Genomic DNA, 21,596 nt, shown 5'->3' with positions numbered 1-21,596 from the left:
CATATTCGCTATTTTCTTTATGAATGATTTCTTCCGAAATCTGGTGACGCAAGCGAATTTTTTGCGGGATTATGATATGCAGACTATTTTAAGGTGTTCCGTAACTCATTTAGAGTATTATAGGCACTTTTAATATTTCGAGTTTTGTGCGAAAAATAACCAAAATCTCAACAATTTCTCGTGGGTAAGAAAAATTCTTCCTGAGAAACTGTTTGCGGTGAAAAATAAAGCTAAAGCTTTACTGAATATAAAAAATACATCGCCACTCAATCTAAAGAAGGGATCCCCTGCATCAGGATACGTTACCTGAGTCAACATTTTACGTTTTAAGGATCGTTTAGGCAGGTAAAATGGAAGCAATGCACAGTGGTCGAAATGGTCGATCTAGCGGAATTTAATTCATATCTCGTAAAAAAGATGCGCCACATTATTTTTTTATATACATACGAAGAGGAACATTTTTAAAAAACAATACTTTTTTCATTTTTTTATTTAAAATTCTTATACCAGTTGAATTCGTAGAAAAAAATTGTTTGAGTCTGGTATGTTATTGTTTGTGCGCATACGCATGACAAGTTAGTTTTGCTTAAAACCTTCTAGGCGGATATTAATTTTATGGTAAAGCCACCGTGCTGCTACTCTAAATCTTATCGCCACAAAGTTGAGTTGAGTTGAGTAAAAACTATTAGTGGCCTTGGTTTATAGTCCTTCAAACGATCTTGCGAGGACTCTGAAACTACGACGAGGAGATTTGTCTATCAAATCAGCTTTTCCGCATTCGGATTTTTTTTATATTTTTAAAGATGAAGAGAAAAGTGGGAAAACAACTAGCCGGGCGTCGAGCTTTTCACCAGAGCGTTTGAAAAAAATTGCTATAAGAAATTGTTTTCCTCTGCTATAAAATTTGTAAAAATGGACTCAAAGCGATATATGTATATTTAGAAGTTGAAGATTTTTGCTTGACATCGTTTTTGAAGGACCTTAAGCTTTGACTTTGTTTGGAATTCGTAGTCAAATGTAAATGAAATTTTTGCAAGAAAAAAATAATCCTGTTTATACAAAAAGCAGCAGACTTCAATGCTCATATAAAGATTGGCAGTCCCGTTAGTTTCTTCGTGATGCAATGATTGGAACTAAAACAAATTTATATGGGACCAACCTTGAGGTGGCCCTTTCCGAAAAAAAAGAATTATCGAAAACGGCTGACGTGGCCCAGTGTTATACGGTAAGATACATAAAAAAAAAATAAATTAAATTCGGACAAATTGTTAATCTCCAACTTTTTTGAAGTCGGTAATAAATATTCAAACAGTCCTCTTTCAAAGCGCACAAAACAACAAGTAAAAAGGTCTAAGTTCGAGCGGAGCCGAACATTAGATACCCGACGCAAGTATCAAATATAGTTTTTTTTCGCCTTTCCGACAACGACCGCTACATGGTAAGCAGGGGTGGTTTTATCCCTGTTTCAAACATCTTCGATAAACTTATATATGTAGTTATATGTGGGCGTTATTACGCCCGTTTTTCAAAATTCCATAATAAATAATGCTACTTCTTTTCAAGGGATTGTTTTTAGTATCAATTTTGTGTAAATTAGCGTCCTCATATTTCGAAATGTTGAAGTTTCAAGCATTTCTGAAATTTACCGTTATATAAAAAGTGGTGCCACGCCCATTTTCCATAATTTTATCATAAACATATTTTGTGCTAAAGAATTATTTCAAACCTCAATTTTGAATAAATAAATTAGCTTCGGTATTTACTGATTTATCGAAGATATCCTGAATGAGTCGCTCCTGTACATTATTATGGAGTTAATTTTTACGCGTGCCGCCGAGGCTTTGAAGTTTTCCACATACATACATACACTTAGGTCTTTTTTTGTGCGGTACATGCGTTCCTCAGAAAGCCGCATAAAAAAAAGTCCGCAAAAAAGAGTTGCTTACTTTTTCGTACAAAAACAGGGTATGCGTGCATTTACAAAAACCGCATAAATTCAGATACTCCATGTAAAAAATTCTAAAAAACTGCATAAAAAATCCAGTGAGGCAATATTAAGCAAAAAAATAAAATTATTTCTTCACTTCAACATTTATTATTCCATTTAAATAAAATAAAATTGTATATGTTTTTTTTAACCAAAACAAAAAAAAATACCACAATAAATACATGAATTATGTAAGAATACAAAGACAAATTATTTATCAGAAGCATTGTCTCTTACTCACTGACAAATAGTAATAAAAACTCTCAAAAAAGTAAAATGTCTACAGCGAAAAAATGGTTTGAAAAACCGCATAAATTCAAATCCGCATAAAAGGAGACCCAAATGTACTTTACATGAGGATAATACAATTTTCCTAGAATTGCAATAAAATCGGTAAAACACATCTCTCGATCGAATAAGAATATTTCTACTATTTCTACCTTTTCATAACCGATATCTCTTTTGTTATTTTATGTTTTCGTAACCTCATCAGGGAAGTTCTGAAAAGGGGTTAGTCAAAATTTAAATATATATGGGCCATAATTTTATTTTTCGAAGATTTCTGATGGGATATATTTTACTCTATCAAAAAAATATTTGGTTTTGACAATTTTATAGCAATTCTATATATATTTTCCCAATGTATAGAAAATTTCAAAGCGGCACGGTTAAATATTAATCGTCGATTTCAAAATAAGAAAATACGGGTTTCGATGTTCTTAGCTTCTGTATGTACAAATGTGTACTCAAATCATCTTTTTCTAAGAAGTCCTTCCCAAAGAATTTATTAAGATATAGATACTTTACCTTCCAACTTGTACGTATGTAAGTATGTATGTCTGAGGGCAGAAAAAAGGTCTCCTAAGGAAAGTTGATTTAAATTAATTTTTTATTTATTTTTCCTTTAGCTAGTTATATAAAAATTTACTATACGCTAGTTTATCTACAAACTACATAAAGTACATATTACAAATTATTACATACACTTAAATATACCTAAAATATAACAATATTTACACGGTATTTCGTTATACACACAGACAACTCTCAACCAATCCAAACTAAGAAAAGTTCGTGGAGCTTTACAGTGTCGCCTTCATAGATAGTGTCAAGTTAATCCATATTCGGTAATAGAGTCCGACCGATTAGTCGGCATCGGCCGTTTTTGGCCGATTCTTTTTACTTTTTCCACAATTTTAACAACTGTTCATAAAAATTTGAAACTGTTTAATCGGATTTTTTAGAAAATGTTTTCAGAGCAAATAAAAAGTTGTCCGGACACGAACGGGGTGAACCCGCCTTTAGTGTTGATTTTTGACAATTTTTTGTTCACGCATTTTCTTCCAAAGAAAGTATGTTCGAAAAGTTTTTTGTATGGAGAAAATCTGCAACACCTTCCACAAAAAAATTTCCAAAAATCAATAGTATTAAGCCTATAGAATGTGAAAACGTTGGGTTGTCTATTTTTTTCCTAAAATACCCATCGGGTTGGCAGGTATGAACAGGTAGGTAATACTAGTAATTTTCACTCGATTGGGATATATCTATGTTATTGGTTCATTAAACAAATGAGTGCAAAATAGAAAAAAAATTCTAATTTTTGAATATTTAATTAAAAATATGCTGGCCAGGATTTTTGCAGCCAAACCCACTCGCGAAATATTTCCTAACTCGTTAAATTTCATACAAAGTAAATTTCATCCATTAAACAGATGGGTGCAGGTCGTGCCCTTGTCGGATCGCCTTCTATTTGTTATTACAAAAGTTTATCAAAAGCATGTGGTTTTGAATGAATTTATATTCTGGTAGTTTTTTTTTAAGGAATCGGTATCGGCATCGGCCGATACTTTCCCCTAACGCCGATTAACCGGCATCAGCATCGGCCAAAAATTGGGAATCGGTCGGACTCTATTCGGTAATTAACTGCACAGTTTCCGTACAAAATTTCTGAGTTAACTACCGATTGAAAGCCAACTTGTTGCTGTGAAAACGGCACTGATTGTTTACACAAAAACTTAGATAGTTTCTGGCATTTTAACAAGTATGGTTTCTTAGATAAAATTAAAAAAATAAGTATATTCTTTGAACTTGACTGTGAGAATCCAGACTTAACTAAATCAATTAGTGACAATTTTACTTTGCTTGACTTAAAATGTCAACGTATTTTTTGTATAATATTAGCATATCGTTATTTTTATGTAGAAAGGCCATTTATAACAATTTCGCTTCTTTGAATGAGTTAAGACCTTTCTATATCAAGGTAACAATATGAGCATTGGGGTGGTCCAAAAACTGTAAAATCGGAATTGTAATGCTCTCACCCCCTAGAATGGTTCTATATCGAAAAAAGTATACCCCTATTTTTTGAATTTGAAATCAAAAAATATTTAGGGGTCGCTCAAAGCGCTCAAAGTTATCCATGTATTTTTGTATGGGAAAAATAAATTTTTCTACGAAAAAAAAAATATATGTTATATAATTCTTGAAAGTCAAAATTTTTCGATCGGAAAACTCTGGTTATCTTCAAAAGACTTTCAATAATAATACCCAATTGTTTACTTGACAATTTTTTAATACTAACAATTTTTTATTGTTCGCCCAATGCATTTTTCGGGGTTTTTGTGGGGTTTTTATGGACCTATAAATTATAGTTGCAATGAAAAAATGGCTAAATAAACGATTAAGTATTATTATTGGGAATCTCATGCAGATAAGCAGAGTTTTGTGGTGGAGAAATATTTATTTTTAACTATTCTATATCATTTCTACGAAAAATTGTTTTTTCCCCATATACACGGAAAACTTTGGGCGCTTTGAGCGACCTTTAAATATTTTTTGATTTCAAGATAAAAACAAGTAATTTTTAGCAAAAAAAAACGCAAAAATTAGTATGGGACCATCTCTGAGACACTACCTATCCGCGGTTGACGTGGTCCAAAGTTATGCGGTAACATACATACAAAAAAAAAAAATAATATTCCGACGAACTGATAACCTCATCCTTGTGTGGAAGCCGGTTAAAAATAAGGGTATATTTCTCTTCGGTATAGAACAATCCTAGGGGGTGAAAGTGTTTGCAGTTTACTTACTTCCCTGTTCGATTAATCAATACGTTGTTGAAAACCTGAGGAGATTCAGCATTTTTTCTATTCTAAATATGTATCTACATGTATATGTATTATTCTATTAATATTTGCTGCTAAAAATTCAATTTGATTAAAAACTTGCACACATCCTTGTATAAAAGCGATAACTTATTCCTTAAATTATATCACAATCTAAGTTTGAAAAAAGCTGTTCAATTGAAAAACTCCGCAATAAGATTTTTGTTTTAATAAATATAAAAAATTAAAGTGTCTCGAATTTACGCTAAGACTTAAATTAAGAAAATTTTTAGTTTAATTATTTGGAATGTTTAAGATATTTTTGCATTATTGGCGTTTTTGAATCTTATCCTATTAAAATAATTATATTTTTTTTTCAATTTGTATTGTGGCGTATCAATATTTATTTCAATAGTGTTATTGAGCTTTGTACCACGATTTGTTTGTCAGGAAAAATGAGAAGAAAACAACAAAGCTTAAGCGGTAGAAGTTATAGAAGCTATTCCGGAAATCGCCACATCTCCTCGTCAGACTTCTTTTTTTCTAGACTTTCAGCAGGCATCGAACCCGCATCATCGATGTGCAAAGTCAGAAGCGCGAACCACTGAGCCTTTCCTTATTCAACCTACGCCGCTATTTAAGCTTGTCGTGGTACAAAGCTCAATAACACAATTGAAATAAATAATTATTTTTTATTATCAGCTAAAGATGTGCTAAGAAAATTTATAGTGACCAGATAAGCTTCCATTATCTAAATTTTGTACTTTGCCAATAAAGAATTAAAAAATCTAAAATATAAAACTTAACACAATTCAATCACATGCTTCAAATAATCACATAACTGCTCAACTCTAAATATGTATAAGTTCCATTGGAACAAAATATTATGTAAATATGTATGTATGTACATACATTTGTATTGAAGAGTGTAAAAAGTGCTTAACTCCATAAGGAAAATCTTGCAAAAATAGTTTTATTTTTGAAAAAAATAATTCTTACAAACTATACATAATTTTAAGGGATCCTTCACTGAAAAAAATATGGAGTAGCTTTCTTTACTAAATAAAGTGTTAGGCACGGTGCACATTAGAGCGATACGATTGGCTATACAATATGCGATACCATATGAAAGCGACATCGATATGCGCGCAGTGCACATTAGAGCGATACGATTGGCGATATATGTACATACATATGTCGGAGCAATGTCGCTGTCGTGCAAGTGAGCATCGTTTTCATCGCTTCTTATCAATTCACGCGTACTCAGCATCGCTTATCGTATCACGCATCGTATCGCTCTAATGTGCGCCCTGCCTTACTGTCTTCTTATCGTTTATTCAGGAGCTACTTAAACACTTTTTCCCATAATTTATGAAATACATATAGTAAACTCACAACTGATAAGCTACAAGATCAACCACTTTACATTTTCATTTTCTCATTCGAGCGATTCTGACTTTTCAAAGAAGGCTTTTGAAAGCTCCAATAGTACATTTTCTTCAAATGTATCAACTTAAATTTCACTCTTCACTTCACTCAAAAAATCACCAGAAGCTATTTGTAATCTCATATGTATGTATTAGCCCCACAGAATTTCCTTGTTCCATGGAAATTAGTTGTCCTGTCGTGTGAACGGACAACTGATTTGTGCTAAGCAGCACTAAAATTCCATAAGAAGTATCTACTTTTGGTTCCTTTGGCAGCTTTAAATCGCCGGGTCCAAATGGTATTTTATCTATCTTAAACAAGGTGTTGAGCTCCATCGTGTGGAAAATTGTTTATAGAGACTGGTTGAGTCGCACGCAGGGAGGTGGGAATATCTTAGACGGTTCTGCAATATCTGTATGCCAAAACAAGCCACTCCGTCACTAACAAGAAATTTTCCTTAGGGTATGCCACTGTTACCAGCTGTTCCTTAACCGGTTTAGTTTGAGTCTCTATCTGGTTTGGATCGGCAGATATTTGATTTTGTCCATTTTTTCCCAAAACAGAACACAGTGTGCCGGGTCGGGAATCATTTCATTCATTTTCACATGGCATTTTTTTAAATGGCATGCATTTTGCGTCATTTCAATGTCTAGTGGAAATTCGGCATAAGCTTCACTTTTCTCTCGAAAAATTATCTTCATAGAATTTCAAAGTATAGATATTTGCACTCCTCAAGACCATTTACTACGTTTACGTGTCTGTAGCTAGTAAAATTTTTTTAGTTAATACATTTTCAAGATTGTGCACGATCCGTCCTAGCAGCTCTCATATATAAAAATCGATTAAAAAGCTCATTTACTTTTGCGTTGTCGTCCTGCCAACAATCAAAATCAGTCGAATTTGAAGTCAATCGATCTACGTAGCCGCCATCTAAATGAGGTTAATATTGTCGCTTTGAAAATTATCTACATACATAAATGCGATTCTCCTAACTACAAAGATTCTTGAAATAAAATCTATAGGCAAGAATCATTTAAACTGAAATATCATGAAAAAACATTCGTTAATTCCTAGACAACAAATCCTTAAGTAATTTATTACCTCAATATAACACAAAAACGCACGCACAAAAGATATCTTCCATTAGCATTACCCAGTGCAACCTGCAATAAAACTTGGGTCCATGGCATTAACTGTTTGTAGCTGCCTTCGAAATAATGGACCCGGCTGCTGTAGGAAAAAACTTCATAAATTGCACCATTTATGGGCATTGAAACGGGTCCACATACAAAGTACTGGATGAGGTGCCCCGTTTTACCGCAGGAAATCCACAATACTGCTCATTTAAACTTTACCGTACTAAAATTGCTCACATCCCTATTTACAAAGCAGGCACACTCGCACATTCGCACCCAACTAAATGTATCTAGGCAACTACTAATAATCTAACTAAAACTAAAGCTTAAGGTTATTGACTATTTCTCGAGGACTGCGGCGAGTTGAAGAGGTTCTGCGACTGTTCCTGTGACATCTGGTAAGGCAATATTTCCAGATCGTTTGGTAATTGATTTGTGGTCACTTGATTGCCGAGCGCTTCGAATGGATTACTGGGAAAGAAATTGTTGGTACGCTGCTGCTGCTGTTGCTGCTGCTGTTGCTGGTGTGTTGCCAGCATTTGATGTTGCGCTGATTGCAGTGGCTGATTGCTGCCGATGAGTTTGTTGTCGATGCGATCGCCATGCGCCGGATCAGGCCTATCGTCACTGATGCTCATCGGGAAGTTGAGTGTCGGGCTGGCATCGGTGGCCATTTGCATGTAGGTGAGCAGCGAGTCGTCATTCGAGGTTTGCGGCGGATTGGCACTGCTAATGAAATTCTGATTTAGCGTCGCCTGCTGTTGCTGTTGTCCACTACTGCTGCCCACCGCATTGATATTGTTGTTGCGCTGATTAAGCGTCGACTGGGTGGTGTTGCTCATAGTTGGCAATGGCGATAGGTTGAAGAACGCGTCGATGTCATCGTGGCCAAATTGGGCCAGATCAGGTACACTGCGTGATAAGAGATTTAATTGCTGCTGTTGCTGTAGCTGCGGCTGTGGCGGTTGTTGCTGCTGCTGGATTGCCGCGTGTTGCAGCTGAGCAGTTTGTTGTTGCTGACTCGGCTGCTGCTGCTGTTGATGATGATGCAGATTGGTGGGCTGAAATGCGGGCTGTTGCTGTTGCTGTTGCTGGTGATTGTGGTTATGCATTTGCTGCTGTTGTTGCTGCGGCAGGTGTTGCATAGTGTGTTGCTGCTGCGGATGTTGGTGCTGTTGTTGCTGTTGCTGTTGCATCAGCATTTGCTGACTTGTCGCGTCCTGCAGATGCTCGGAAGTATTCATCGTGAAGCCGAACTGATTAAATTGTTGCTCCATAGCGTTGCCGCTGGCAAAGTTGAAACTTCCGCGGTTGTTGTTGGAGGGCGTATTATAATTCATTGGCAACATTGGCTGCAGTAGCTTGTAGCGCGCCAGCAGCAGCTGTTCGGAGACCATTCGCAGCTCGTCTTGCTGTTGCATAATCAGCTTCTGTAGCTCATCGTGTTTGCGCTGGAGCTGATCCTGCAGCTGGGTCTGGGTCGGTGTCATCACCACCGCACCCGAAATCATGTCGGCCTGATTCTGCAGCTGATCGAAAGCGTTATTCGGTGTCTGTGTTGCTGCTTTCCACGGCGTTGCGGTGTTCATATTAACGTTAATGGGCAGCGGAGATAGCACCGGAGCAACTGGAAACTGCGCTATTACCGGCTGCACCGGTATCGCGGCGAGGTACTGAGAGGGTTCCAGAAAAGTTGGTCCCACTATTTGAGAACTGGGAAGCGGGAAAGTGGGCTGTGTAAATTGGCAAGCGTTAGTCGTGACAATTTGCGCCTGCGCCATTGTATGCTGCGGCAGCATCGGCATGATCTTCTGTTGGCTTTGCGCTTGGCTCATTTGCAGCGCTGAGTTTTGCTGCGGCAGCGGATGTTGATTGACTGCGGCCAGCTGCTGTGCATGTGTTGTGCTCTGAGACATTTGCATGCCCGAGCTATGACTATGGCGTTGTCGACTCTGCGGAAATTTACTCATTATACTCTCATAAAATGCTATAGTAAAGACTGCCTGACCACTCACCGAACTCAAATGCGTCATAAGCGATTGCTTGCTAGTTACAGAGTCCGCAGACATAGATGTCGAGTCAGATTCATTGCCAGGCCTGTGCGGAAAGTAACGTTTTCGTTTTGCCGTCGGCGAGATTCCAGTGGAGCTAATGTTACCATAGCTGGAGGCGGGACGCGATGTCTTCAAAGTGGTGGGAGTTATGCCAGTGGTTGAGGAGGAATTTGGCCATATCGGCGATGTGTCCAGCGTAGGCGAGGCTTCGTTCAACATGCTCAATATCACATTACCACTATCACTCGCGGACAGTGTGGAAGGATCCAGGCTTGGGTTGCTGGTCTCGAGGTCGCGCAGCGTCATAGTTGATGATTTGCTGGTGCTATTGTTGATCGACGAACTCTTGTCCATTTTTGTCCCATCCTTACTTTGTCGTATGACATCTGCGTAGCTAACCACTTTGTGTGTGCACACAACGTAGTCTGGCTTCGAGCTAAATTGATGGTACGACACATAGAACTCTGTCTGCAGCCATATCCATTGCTGTCCTTTGGTGAGGAAGCGATAATAGCAGGACTTGCACTCGCCTTTCTGCATTACTGTTGAGTGAAATTGTGTTTTATATTTAGTTAGGATCGCGTTAATAGATATGCAGTGTGTATATGTACATATGTATGTATATCACTTACACTCCTCATGGCATGTGACAATGCTTTCGAGATCATCGAAATGGTAGTAATCGTAGCCCGATGTGCCAAGCACCTCGAACGGCATGTAGCCAATAATGGGCGGCGCTCGATGATCGAGAAAGAGGAATTTCCATTCCATGCTATGCTTCGAGGTGAACTCGCTGCAGGTGGGATCGATCGCGGACATCTCACGTATCAGCTGGGGCGTCTGAATGCGGCCGGTGCCAACGAAAATCAGCTTCTTGTCTACCTCAGCACCGGGATTCATTTGAAAGATGCGCGGCAGCGAAAGAGTATTTTGTGCTTGTATGCTTTCCGGACTCACATCGTTTCCTGCATTGATGAAATATGGAAAATTTTGAAAAAATCACGTAATAGGCTCTATATTTCGGGTTCTTCAAAGAGTGAAATTTATACTTACTAAAATAACCTACAAATTTGACTAACTCGTACGCATTGACGTCCACTTTGTCAATACCGCCACGCCTTAAATGCAAATAGAAGGTAATTTGATTCCTTGAGTTGATGTCAGTCTGTAGCGGCTCGATCACCGGTTTGGGATTTAAGAATATATTAAGCAGACTTTCGTGATCCATTTCGTAGGTTAAATCGAAAATGGTCATATTCACTAGGTCACTCTGCAAATAGATGTAGACGCATGCAGGGATGTTTAAAAGATGCCTTAATCATTGAGCGGTAAAGTGATTACCTACCGGCAAGTAGCCCAAAAGTGGTGTAATACTTTCGGATGCATAGCATATGGAACCAATACCGCTAAACACTATGATGAAGCCATCCAGCGATTCCAGCATAAGATGCGTAAACTCGTCATTGGTCAGAAATGATGGCTTCCAGTCTTGCTGTATTTCGAAAACTTTCGAACGATCGGTAGCCTCTGCAAGAAAATGTCGGCAAATTTACTAGTTATATTATTTATGTATGTATGTAGTATGCACTATGGAGAAGAAATTTTAAGAGCCGTGGAGATTTAACTCTCATATGGAAGTTAGGATTCAATTTTTGTACTTACTAAAAGCCGAGTGTAAGTTGTCGAATGTGTGAGTTAACTCTCCACTAAAGGCAAATTAAATTTTATCTAAAATACTCACCGTTGTGATGCTTCAGAAATGCTATCGTCGACTTGAGTACGGTTGACTTATCCATTTTCCGATTTGATGTTGATATGAGCGCACTCAAATCATTCACTAGGGAGTTAAATTGATCTCGCCTCTTCTTCTCGCTCAGGTTTCGAGATTTTCTGAAATATTAAATAATAACACTTAAGTGGAAAAGCATTATAACCATAGTGCCAAATAAGTAATCTACAAAATGTACAAATTTAAGCAAAAAACGAAACCGACTTCAATTCTCATATAAAAACTTAAGATTATTTCTTGATTATCCGATGATCGGATTTAAACTAAATTAATATATGAGACCACCAGTGAGTTAACACCTTTCCTTTAAAAAAAGAATTATAGAAATCGGTTAACGTGGTCCGAAGCTATGCGGTAACACACAAAAAAAAAAAAGAAAAATATTCCGACGAATCGATAACCTTTGTCCTTTTTGTGAAGTCGGTTAAAAATAAAAGAAATAAGAAATGTAAGGATGAGAGCGAGAGACATCGTTTGTTTAATTGGCCCTTTAATGTATGTGAACTCTTTTCCCCAGACGGGTATGTTAAGCTGGAATGCCAGCGAAATATATATTTACGCCAAAATAGCAACTAAGTCATGTGATTATGTTATGAAGGCCTACACAAATTAGACAGAGCTTCCAATGATATGAACCCAAATGCCCTTAGTATTCTGGTATTTATGATACTAAATAAAGCTGGATATAAGCAAAGAACAGCTTCTCTTAAAAATACAATCGCCGTTCGGAGTCGGCGTAAAACTGTAGGTCCCGCCCCTTTATGTGTCCCTCCACAAATCGGAGGAGAAGCTCGGCCAAACACTAACATATGTGTGACCGCCAATCTATTATTATTATTATATTAGTTTAGTTATTCGCCAGACTGAAATAAAAAGATTGCAGGAAAGATTTTATACTAGATTAAGACTTCTCAGGCTAACTCATCATCAGCCAAATTAAATCTGTTTCGTACTAGCTACTAACCCTACTTAAAAGAGTTATTCACTCATTAACTAGCTCCGTGTTCGTTTTAGAGGAGAGGCTGTTCGAAAAAATGGTGACCTGCTCGATTTGAAGGTGGCCAAGCTTCTAAACTTCGAAAGAAGACGACCCAGACAACATTCGTCAAAGGGTGCACTTAGCTAGCATCATTGAGTCATGCCAACGATCATTCTTGGCCAACGATCATAGCCGATTTACGTGCTACTCAGAGAAATTGATGGGTAGTTACACCACTCCTATGGAGTCTCAAGGTTTTTATGGTCGATTCATAAAAGGAACGAGCTGAGTAAGTTTTGACGTTAAACAAATCAGTAGTCGGAATTCTTATCGATGTTATAATAGGAAGTTTCCAATGCTCCAACGATGGCGTATACCACCAAGTAAGTATTTTCTGTAGAAGTTGTCGAGATAAGAGGAAATTGATTTACCATTTCCTGTGTACATTTCCAGCTCTCCAGACATCCAGACAAGGTGAAACAAGCACTTGGGATCTCGCTTTTTCACCAGCACGGCACTGATAATGAAAAGGAAACTGTCGGCATCCAAAATTCTATTCTGGGCAGGGAATGGTTTAACAGACACTTTAATGAGGCTTTGATGGTGGCTGATCCCTCCTGACATATAGAGGGCATGCGCAATGGGAAAATATGGCTACGAGTAGAAGGTGAGATAGCTTCATACATGCCTTCATAATCTTACTAAACCTGCATAATGTTCGCCAAAATTGACCTCAAGCAGATTACTTAAGCTTCATCAGTAATTGGTCTTCCCATTCGCAGGTCATTCGTACCTGTAGATATTGCAGGAAAGGTATTTCAAGTTCACTCTACGATCAGTTTAAGGGAGAAAGCGTGGCATTTAATGCACCCTAGGGCTCTCCAACACAAATACGCAAAGAAATGTGTAGAAAAGTTGCAACAGTTTAGGCAAAGATTCCGTAAATTTGTATATTCATGACCAAAACGTTGCCAGGAACTCTGTTTTAAGCTAATGTCTAAGTTCTTAGGTGTTTTTAGTAGAGAAGAGGCGCGACTGGATAATATTCAGACTGATAACCACGCCGCAGTGCCGTGGATTAGGGATGCACAGCAGAGGTGCACGCCGTCGGCGTCGAGGGCAACTGCAAGCTCGCGAAAGGGCTAGGCGAGAGAAGTGAGTTGTACAGAAATGGCAACGTATACCTATTAACCACTACACACTTATTTTCGAGTAAAAATGCGTGTATATGTATGTACTTTTGCGACAACAGAGCCAGTGTGGCATCAGGACACCAGAAAAGGCCAATTTTTTCCAAAACAAAAGCACCAAGTCTTAATTATCGTTTAATAATTTTTTTGATGTAGTAAAGATTGTATATACGTATGTATTTACACTCGTTTTTATCAATAATTTAATTTAAATAAAATGTATAACAACAAAAACCATATTTAATGTACCTATTCCTCACATTTTATTCAGTAAATGAATTAAATCTTAATGTCGAATAATCCTTATCATTACTAGTAGTATTATAAATCCGAAAGTGAGTTTGTTTGTTTGTTACACTTTCACGCTTTAACTACTCAACCGATTACGATGAAACTGGTGTCATTTAGCCCAACTTAAAATATAAGATAGATTTAATATCAATTGTACAAGGGGGCGTAGTACCTCCCATACAAACGGTATTTTTCATACTGCATATCGCAGGAAATATTTTTGCGAGAGTACTGGAACTTGGTATGGAGATATATAAAATCAAATTCGACTTAAATAAAGGGAATTATTTATTTGAAAATTATATTAAAAAATTGATGTCAAGAGACTTAAAAATGTTGTAGCTTGAAAATATTTTGAAAAGTGTTGCCACCCGTTCGAAAAGTCAAATTTAAATTAATTATTAGCAGGCCATCTGAAAAATGAAAATATGGGTGTTAAATGAAATATTATTAAGAAACCTTTAGATTGAACGTTTAGAATATTATTCAGGTGGTGTACTAGGATTGCCACCCGACTAAAGACTAAATTCATTAATTGTTTTTGTTATTTCATGGCCTTATAAAAATTATATTCAACAATTTTTATTGAGCTTGAGGCCGTTTTTAATGAAAAACTTATTGTGGAAAAGCAACAATAACTTGAAAAAATGTTAGAAGTGATAGCTATTTTGGGAAATCACTACATTTCCTCATCAAGCTTCTTTCGGTAGGACTCGAACCGACGATCCCACTGACTCAGCCAGTTGCCTACGCACTGTGATAAGTTCGCATTGTGAATTCTTGTTGCCTTTTTCCACTATTTCATTTGTTAAGCCAACTAGAATCAAAAAACCTTAAGCAAATACTTCAAAGATGTATGATTTTTATAAATTAACGAAGAAACTTTAAAATAATTCCTCCAAAAGGCCTTCTGAAGTATGTCCTATAAAAACCCTTCCATGGGTAGCGAAAGAAGAAGCCCTTCAATTTGTGCCACTCCATACAAAAAAGAAAGGAGAAGGAAATATAGAGTGGAAGGCCTCTTGACTCTCAGGAAGGCCTTTCGGAAGGGCTTCTAACTCCTGTAGTTATCTACTGGGATATGTAAGTGGAATTATAATTTTTTCACGGAAATGCACTTCGCAAGTGCCATATGGCAATCGCGTCTTATTTAATAAGTTGATTGCACTTCAAGGCTCAGCCTAGTCTGACGCATTCCCTGGAGCCTCTGTACGACTTACAACCATACAGAGGTGGTGATTGATGGTTACCAACGGCCACAGTGCCTACCCACCATTTTTTGATCCAAGAGAGTTATTCAAAATAAATGAAAGAGCTGTGCGAGAACCTCAGCATTTAAATTTTCAAGGTGCTTCTGGCAGTTAATGGATCTGCGACCCTGAAATAAATATTGACTGGCCACCAGTTGTAGGGTGTCTTGTACACGCGAGGCTAAAATACACCCACATGTGAATGTATGTATGTATGTATGTAGGTTTGAGTGTTGCCATTCACTCTTCATCGTCATATCCGCATATGTAATAATAAATACTTAGGTACATATGTATGTGTATCTAGCAAAGGTATTTCATTTTATTAATAACTTAAGTTTATAACAACAGACATGCATGTATGGATGTACATATATGTATGTATGTATGTGTACCTATGTATTTACAAGAGTACGCTTGACTAATCACAAACAAAAAGTTCTAACTAAATCGTTGCATATGTTTTCGTATTTGTTTACTTTTCAAAATTTGAAGTTACAAGCGTCACTCCCACGCTTATCCTTCTCTACATGCATAGCTGCACATACATACATACTTATGTAACTATGTGTGTATGTATGTGCATTTGCACCCTGTACTAACTAAGTAGCTTTGTTGCCGCTGGTCGTGCTGGTGTGTGTGCGTGCGTGCGATTTCAGGTGAAATGCCAAATGCGTGGCTATGATGGCTTTTGCATTTATTTCGCGCTACAATAAGTCGGGCGCTTGCTTGCATTTGACAGTTTGTGTCAAAATACATATAACAAACATTTCTATACGGTTCGCATACTTGACATTACGCAATTGCGCAATTGCAATGCGCGGACAACCGTATCCAGCTGAAGGAGAGCTCTGCTTCCCATTCTTTTCGCGATGTGTTTTTTTTTTCTGTTTTTCTATTTCGCTAAAGCAAGTTCCGATTGGTTACCTAGTGATATGCGTATTTTTCTCTTGTTTCACAACTTAGTTCGTTTGTGATTATACGTACATACATACATACATACATCCTTAATACATACATACATAAATATTGTCAAATATTTGCAAACGCTGTATTTATTTGTTTGTATGTATATTCAATTATGTAACTTAATTAAATCAGAGTAATTTGTTTTTACCAATCTCGTTCAGCGCCGTTTATCTACATATGTATGTATGTATGTACATATGTATATTCGGTACTGTTAGGAGGTGTGAACTTTCTTTTCTATTTGAAATGGATATGCCATTTGTTTGATTTGCTCATTTTCCGTTTCGATATCTGATTTTATTAAAAACATTGCATAACCAAGATACCAACCGAAGGGGAGGAGGGCTCCTGTTGTCTATGGTCCGTGGTCAACCGGAGAGTATTATAGAGACGAGATAGCAAATTTTTCTGCCAACAAATTAAAGATGTATGTAAATGGTTATAATCTTGCGGCTAACTATTTAATTGCATCGAAGTTTTGCCTTTGATTAATCGAACGAACGAAAATAAACCATCAAAAGTTGACTAATCTACTCACACAATAATGTATGAACCAAAGTTACGTTATCAAAACTTGACACCGAATTACATTATCAACCATCAAAGTGGCCACCCTGCTCTGTACATACTTAATAATTATACATACATACAATTTTACAATTGGCGAATTTTTTACATGCCCGTGCTTTAAGCCGAATAGGAACTAGACAAATCGGAACGCAGGTATATATTTTCGTTTCAAGTCCCAAATGCGGTTTCGAGCAAAATATGCTCGACGAGCTTATAAATGAAAATGAACAACATTTATATGAATTCTTCGTTTTTCTTGCGAGCTGGAAACAGGCCTTGTACGAGTGGAAACTATCTATTAATACTTATTTTAAAAAATCTACCAACTTCTACTATTTTTCGTATGTAAAATCTAGCACTATTCATTTTGTCGAAGTCCGTGCACTGATTGTAGTAGATAACAAGCCGTTTGCAACAGTTGCCAGTGCTGGTTTCAGTGTATAAAGTGCCAAGCAAAGACACTATTCGAGCAGCAGTACTTATGAGGTCAAGAATGATAGAATACAAGATTGCGCCGATCAGAGAGGATTTTTGAGAATAACTTTTGTGTGACGTCACACTGGTGTAATTGCGAGAGAGAAATGCCAAAACGTGAGCAAGAATGGAAGAAGAAGAAAATGTTGCAAGGAAAACGTAAACAAGTTGCACAAGTGTGACGTCATGCAAACCACGATTCTGTCAAATTTGTTCAGAGAGGAATAGCGGTCCGAGATCGGCGCAACCTTTGTATGCTCTCAATCGTGTTATGAGGTCATGTCAAATTTATTTAAAAGTTAAAGTATGTTTACATATACATATATTCTCAATCTAAGTTCGTTTTTTAATCATCCCGTTTACACAGGCAAATTCCATATTATTATTCCTTCTCTGTGTCATCGTGATCACCTTTTCTGCTATATTAAGCAATTGAAATATATGTTAACTTACAATTTTTGTTTACTTTTTCATTTGGAATTTCGCCTCTTCTCAAAAATAATCGATAAAACTAGGTTGGACACCGAAAAGTTATCGGTTTAATCTGAGACTATTTTATAATTACGGATTAACGAGGAACGAATTTTGTATGGCTAATCTATTTCTCTAATTACAGATAAGGGAGTTAATGATGAGGATAATATATATAGCATTTTCAGTTTAAATGAAACTTTTTTCAAATTAAATGAAACCTTTTTCAGGTTAAGCGAAACCTTTTTCAAATTAATTGAAACCTTTTTCAGATGAAGCGAAACCTTTTTCAAATTAAATGAAACCTTTTTCGGATTCAATGAAACTTTATTCAAATTAAATGAGACTTTTTTCAGATTCAATGAAACTTTATTCAAACCAAATTAAACTTTTTTCAAATTAAATGAAACTTCATTCAAATTAAGTATTAAACATTTTTAAATTAAGGAACAGGAAATCAACTTAACCTATTAAGAGCCGTTTGCACCATGTCTGGCTAACACTAAAGGCTCTGTTATGCATACTTGGCATTGCGTGAGAGTTGTCACATAAGGAATCTGTTAAATGAGCTTCGCGTGTAAGCTGTTACCCAACGCACAGCATTACATACGTAGAAGTCTGTTGGTTTAGATTTATACGTAAAAACACGTACGTAACAGAGCTTTAACTCCTGATTATGATGTTTAACTGGGAGAATATTTTTACTGTTGCTACACGAATTCAAAGCTGTCAATTATTATTTTCTTAAGGGAGAAGAGGGAAATAAAGTACAAATACTCTCCCTTCTCACTCACTCGATTAAGCGAAATTTAAAATTTGGCAAACTCTATGGAATAGAGCACAGTCTAATCACGGAAACATTCAACTTCGGTTCAAGAATAATTTTGACATGGGACATGTCTCTCATGTTCTCTTTTCCTTTTCACATTATCCTTTACATGTACTTCCGAAAACAGAGATATTTGAAGTTTTATAAAATGAATAAATTATATGATTTGCCTAGTTACCAAAACCCCTCGAAAATCACAACAAACCAACCAACCTACCAAAGCCTTATTTTAAGAAATGAAAGTACCAATTGGACCGAAACGGCAACACTGTATTTAACATGCCTTGACCGTAAGGGAGAACAACACGTAACAGCTAATTCAAAGTAATCCAAAAAAGAAGTTTCATTTCATTTGAATAAAGTTTCATTTAATTTGAAAAAAGTTTCATTTAATTTGAATAAAGTTTCATTGAATCTGAAAAAGGTTTCTTTTAATTTGAAAAAGGTTTCGCTTAATTTAAAAATGGTTTCATTTAAACTGAAAATGCTATATATCTAAACCTAGTATGACACTATGATGCATTTAATAGTTGCATTCCAGCAGCAGTGAGATTTGAAGGTTTTGCAGGATTTTGTCCGAAAAGCAGCAGCAATTTTGCTGTAACTAAGAGCACTTTCGTGAGAGTGAAATATGCTCACAGTCAGTTAGAATTTGCTGGATTTATTAGTCCAAAGTTTTTCTTCTGTCAAATGAAGAGCAGTGTTGCATTCGCAAACAACAAGTGAAAGAGCTGAAGCAAATTGTAGCAAATATGTTTAGCAGAACAGAAGACAATCGCTCCAAAATAACAAAATATTTTAAGAAATAAATACAATTTCGTGTGTTAGAATTTTGGCGCCTGTCTGAATAAATAAATCTGTAAATAAACATTTGACATTTATACACTTGCATAAAAAATGTTTTTTCCAGCAGTTTTTCATGTGAGAGATATTTTCCTTTTCGACAGTTCTACAAGTTTTAGTAAAAAAATCGCTTGAACGCATCTTATAATTGATATTTCCAAGATTTCTTTTGAAATATCGAAAGCATCGTTGTTTCTCGTCGATGTTTCCGACATCGAATTTTTTAATCTGATATATCGACATCGAGAATATCGAAGTTTTTTCTGTCGATATCGCAACCCGATTGCTCATGTACTTATCATGGGTCAAAGGCTTTTATACTTCAGCGAGCGGATATCGTCTCCATCCAGAATCTGGAACGGGACACCATCCAAAATGCTTAATTCCAGAAATGGTTGTTGTTGTAGCAGCATACAAATTCCCCAAAGACTTTTTGGGGAGTGTTGCTGGAGTGACAGTCCTTGGTCAGATATAAATCTGGGTCGATCCGGTTACGTAGACCCGACTGTCATGTCCATAAATGGTCTAAGGTTGTGGTGAGCTGCCAGCGCAATATCATAAATAATAATATCAAAAATATCAATCAATCAATAAATATCAATAAGCTTCAGTAGTTACTTCACAGTTTTCATATTTCTGCAAACTACCGTTAAATGCACTAGGTTTCAGGACTCACTGATGATTCCATATTACTTTTAAACTTTTTCAATTAACAACTCTCATTTTCTCTAAAAATAGGAAAATCTCAAAAAACTTTAAGAGACTTTCTTGCAGTTTAGTAATGCAATATTTTTGTATAGCAAAATAACTGATGTATTTTAGTAAAAGGAATATATTCAAGATGAATTTAAAATTACATTACAGATTAAATTATATTAATCCTTCATATTATATATTATTTGGAACAAATGCTAAAGTAGGCGCGGCTTTTCTCTACGTAGATTATTAACCCTTTGTTACCATCTTCTAAACAAGTCATCTAAAAAAATCTAAAATCAATTTTTCACGACTATTTTGTTTAAAATAACTTAAAACTAAAAAAAGGTCTGGGCGTGGTCTACGGCTCATTGAAATTTGTACGAAATATCGCACAATGTTCGGAAATGGAGTAGTTATGTGGCATTTTTGTACATACACGGTTTTGCTTCTTCGGTCAAAAAAATCTCATTTTGAGCTAAAATTACATTTTTATTTGTGTAGATCTTTTAAAGCTTTTATTTTCGGCATGTGACAGCATTCAAAAAAAAAAAAAAATAAATAAAAAGTCTTCAAAAGTTGCAAAGAAATTTTACGATATATGATACAAATGCCAGCAACGGGTTAAAGGGCCCTTTGTATTGATTTTTGGTCCTACTTGGTGATGGTTAGAAAATGTCACGATCGAATTAGTTGAATTAAATGAAGTCAAGGCATGCTCACCAAATGTTATTGAAAATTACTAAACAGGTTTGAGTTCGTTGGACATTTTTGAACAAGAATGGCTTTATTACGCATAATTTATCACAATTTTCAAATATATGTACCTTTTTACATACATACATATAAAACCAGTAAATGATTAGTGATGCCTAGATATTTTAGTTCAATGACTAAAACCGATTTCTTGTAAGATTTGTGAAAAATTTAAGAATAGAATTATAAAAGCTACAATGTTTATTTAACAATTTAAATATCTTTTCATATGCAATGTTTTTAAATTAAGTGAATTGTTTTTTCTTATAGGTAATCATTAGCTAATACATATAGGAAAGGCTGTAAATGTGTAATTGCAAATATAGTAACCGTCGTGCGCAAATAATAACAAACATATTCTTTTGCAAAGTGTTGAATAATACGATTACGAAGTGGAATTCATACATACATGTATATGTATACATATGTACATATGTTGTCGACGTACCTTTTTGTGTCGTCCTTGTCGTCACTCTCGTCCTCCATTTTGAAATGCGTTAGGTAATCCAATTTTCAATATGGCAGCAAAACGAATGACGTTGCGTCAATGACGAACGCTATACACGATGTGACACGAAAAAAAATTTCCACTGCCACGAATGCAAAATGCTGAATAATAGAATATCTCTTTTCACTTATTTCGATTTGGAAATACTTGAATTTTTCAAATTTGCGTGCGGTGCTATAAGACACTAAAGCTTCACAAATGCAAATTACCTTTTTTTTCTTAATTTGTTGTTAATAGTTTCACTGTGTTTTACCTTTTTTGTTTTTTTTTTT

At 36.1% G+C, this 21,596-nt stretch overlaps 1 protein-coding gene across 1 annotated transcript; it reads right to left on the bottom strand.

Annotated features, from left to right (window-relative positions):
* Window positions 1–7,677: 7,677 nt before the first annotated feature.
* LOC118747483 (circadian locomoter output cycles protein kaput) lies at window positions 7,678–21,302 on the bottom strand. The gene is made up of 8 exons (XM_036481533.1): window positions 21,265–21,302; window positions 11,451–11,599; window positions 11,055–11,236; window positions 10,763–10,979; window positions 10,342–10,674; window positions 9,671–10,251; window positions 9,251–9,607; window positions 7,678–9,178 (listed from the first exon to the last, which is right to left on the bottom strand). Exons 1-8 carry the CDS (start codon window positions 21,300–21,302, stop codon window positions 7,988–7,990), a joined length of 3,048 nt encoding a protein of 1,015 aa, XP_036337426.1. The 3' UTR covers window positions 7,678–7,987.
* Window positions 21,303–21,596: the final 294 nt, after the last annotated feature.

Source organism: Rhagoletis pomonella, unplaced genomic scaffold, assembly GCF_013731165.1.
Source record: "Rhagoletis pomonella isolate Grant_MI unplaced genomic scaffold, Rhpom_1.0 Rhpom_scaffold_00012, whole genome shotgun sequence".
In the NCBI taxonomy this organism is placed as follows: Eukaryota; Metazoa; Arthropoda; class Insecta; order Diptera; family Tephritidae; genus Rhagoletis; species Rhagoletis pomonella.
Note: the sequence above shows the minus strand (reverse complement) of the source record. Positions and strands in the feature narration are given on the sequence as shown.

Coding starts and splice junctions, on each gene's coding strand:
- LOC118747483 (XM_036481533.1), bottom strand. CDS start 21,302: ATGGAGGACGAGAGTGACGACAAGGACGACACAAAAAG. Junction 10,980..11,054: donor CACTTTTGGGCTACTTGCCG/GTAGGTAATCAC, acceptor ATCTATTTGCAG/AGTGACCTAGTGAATATGAC. Junction 9,608..9,670: donor TTATGACGCATTTGAGTTCG/GTGAGTGGTCAG, acceptor AAATTTCCGCAG/AGTCGACAACGCCATAGTCA.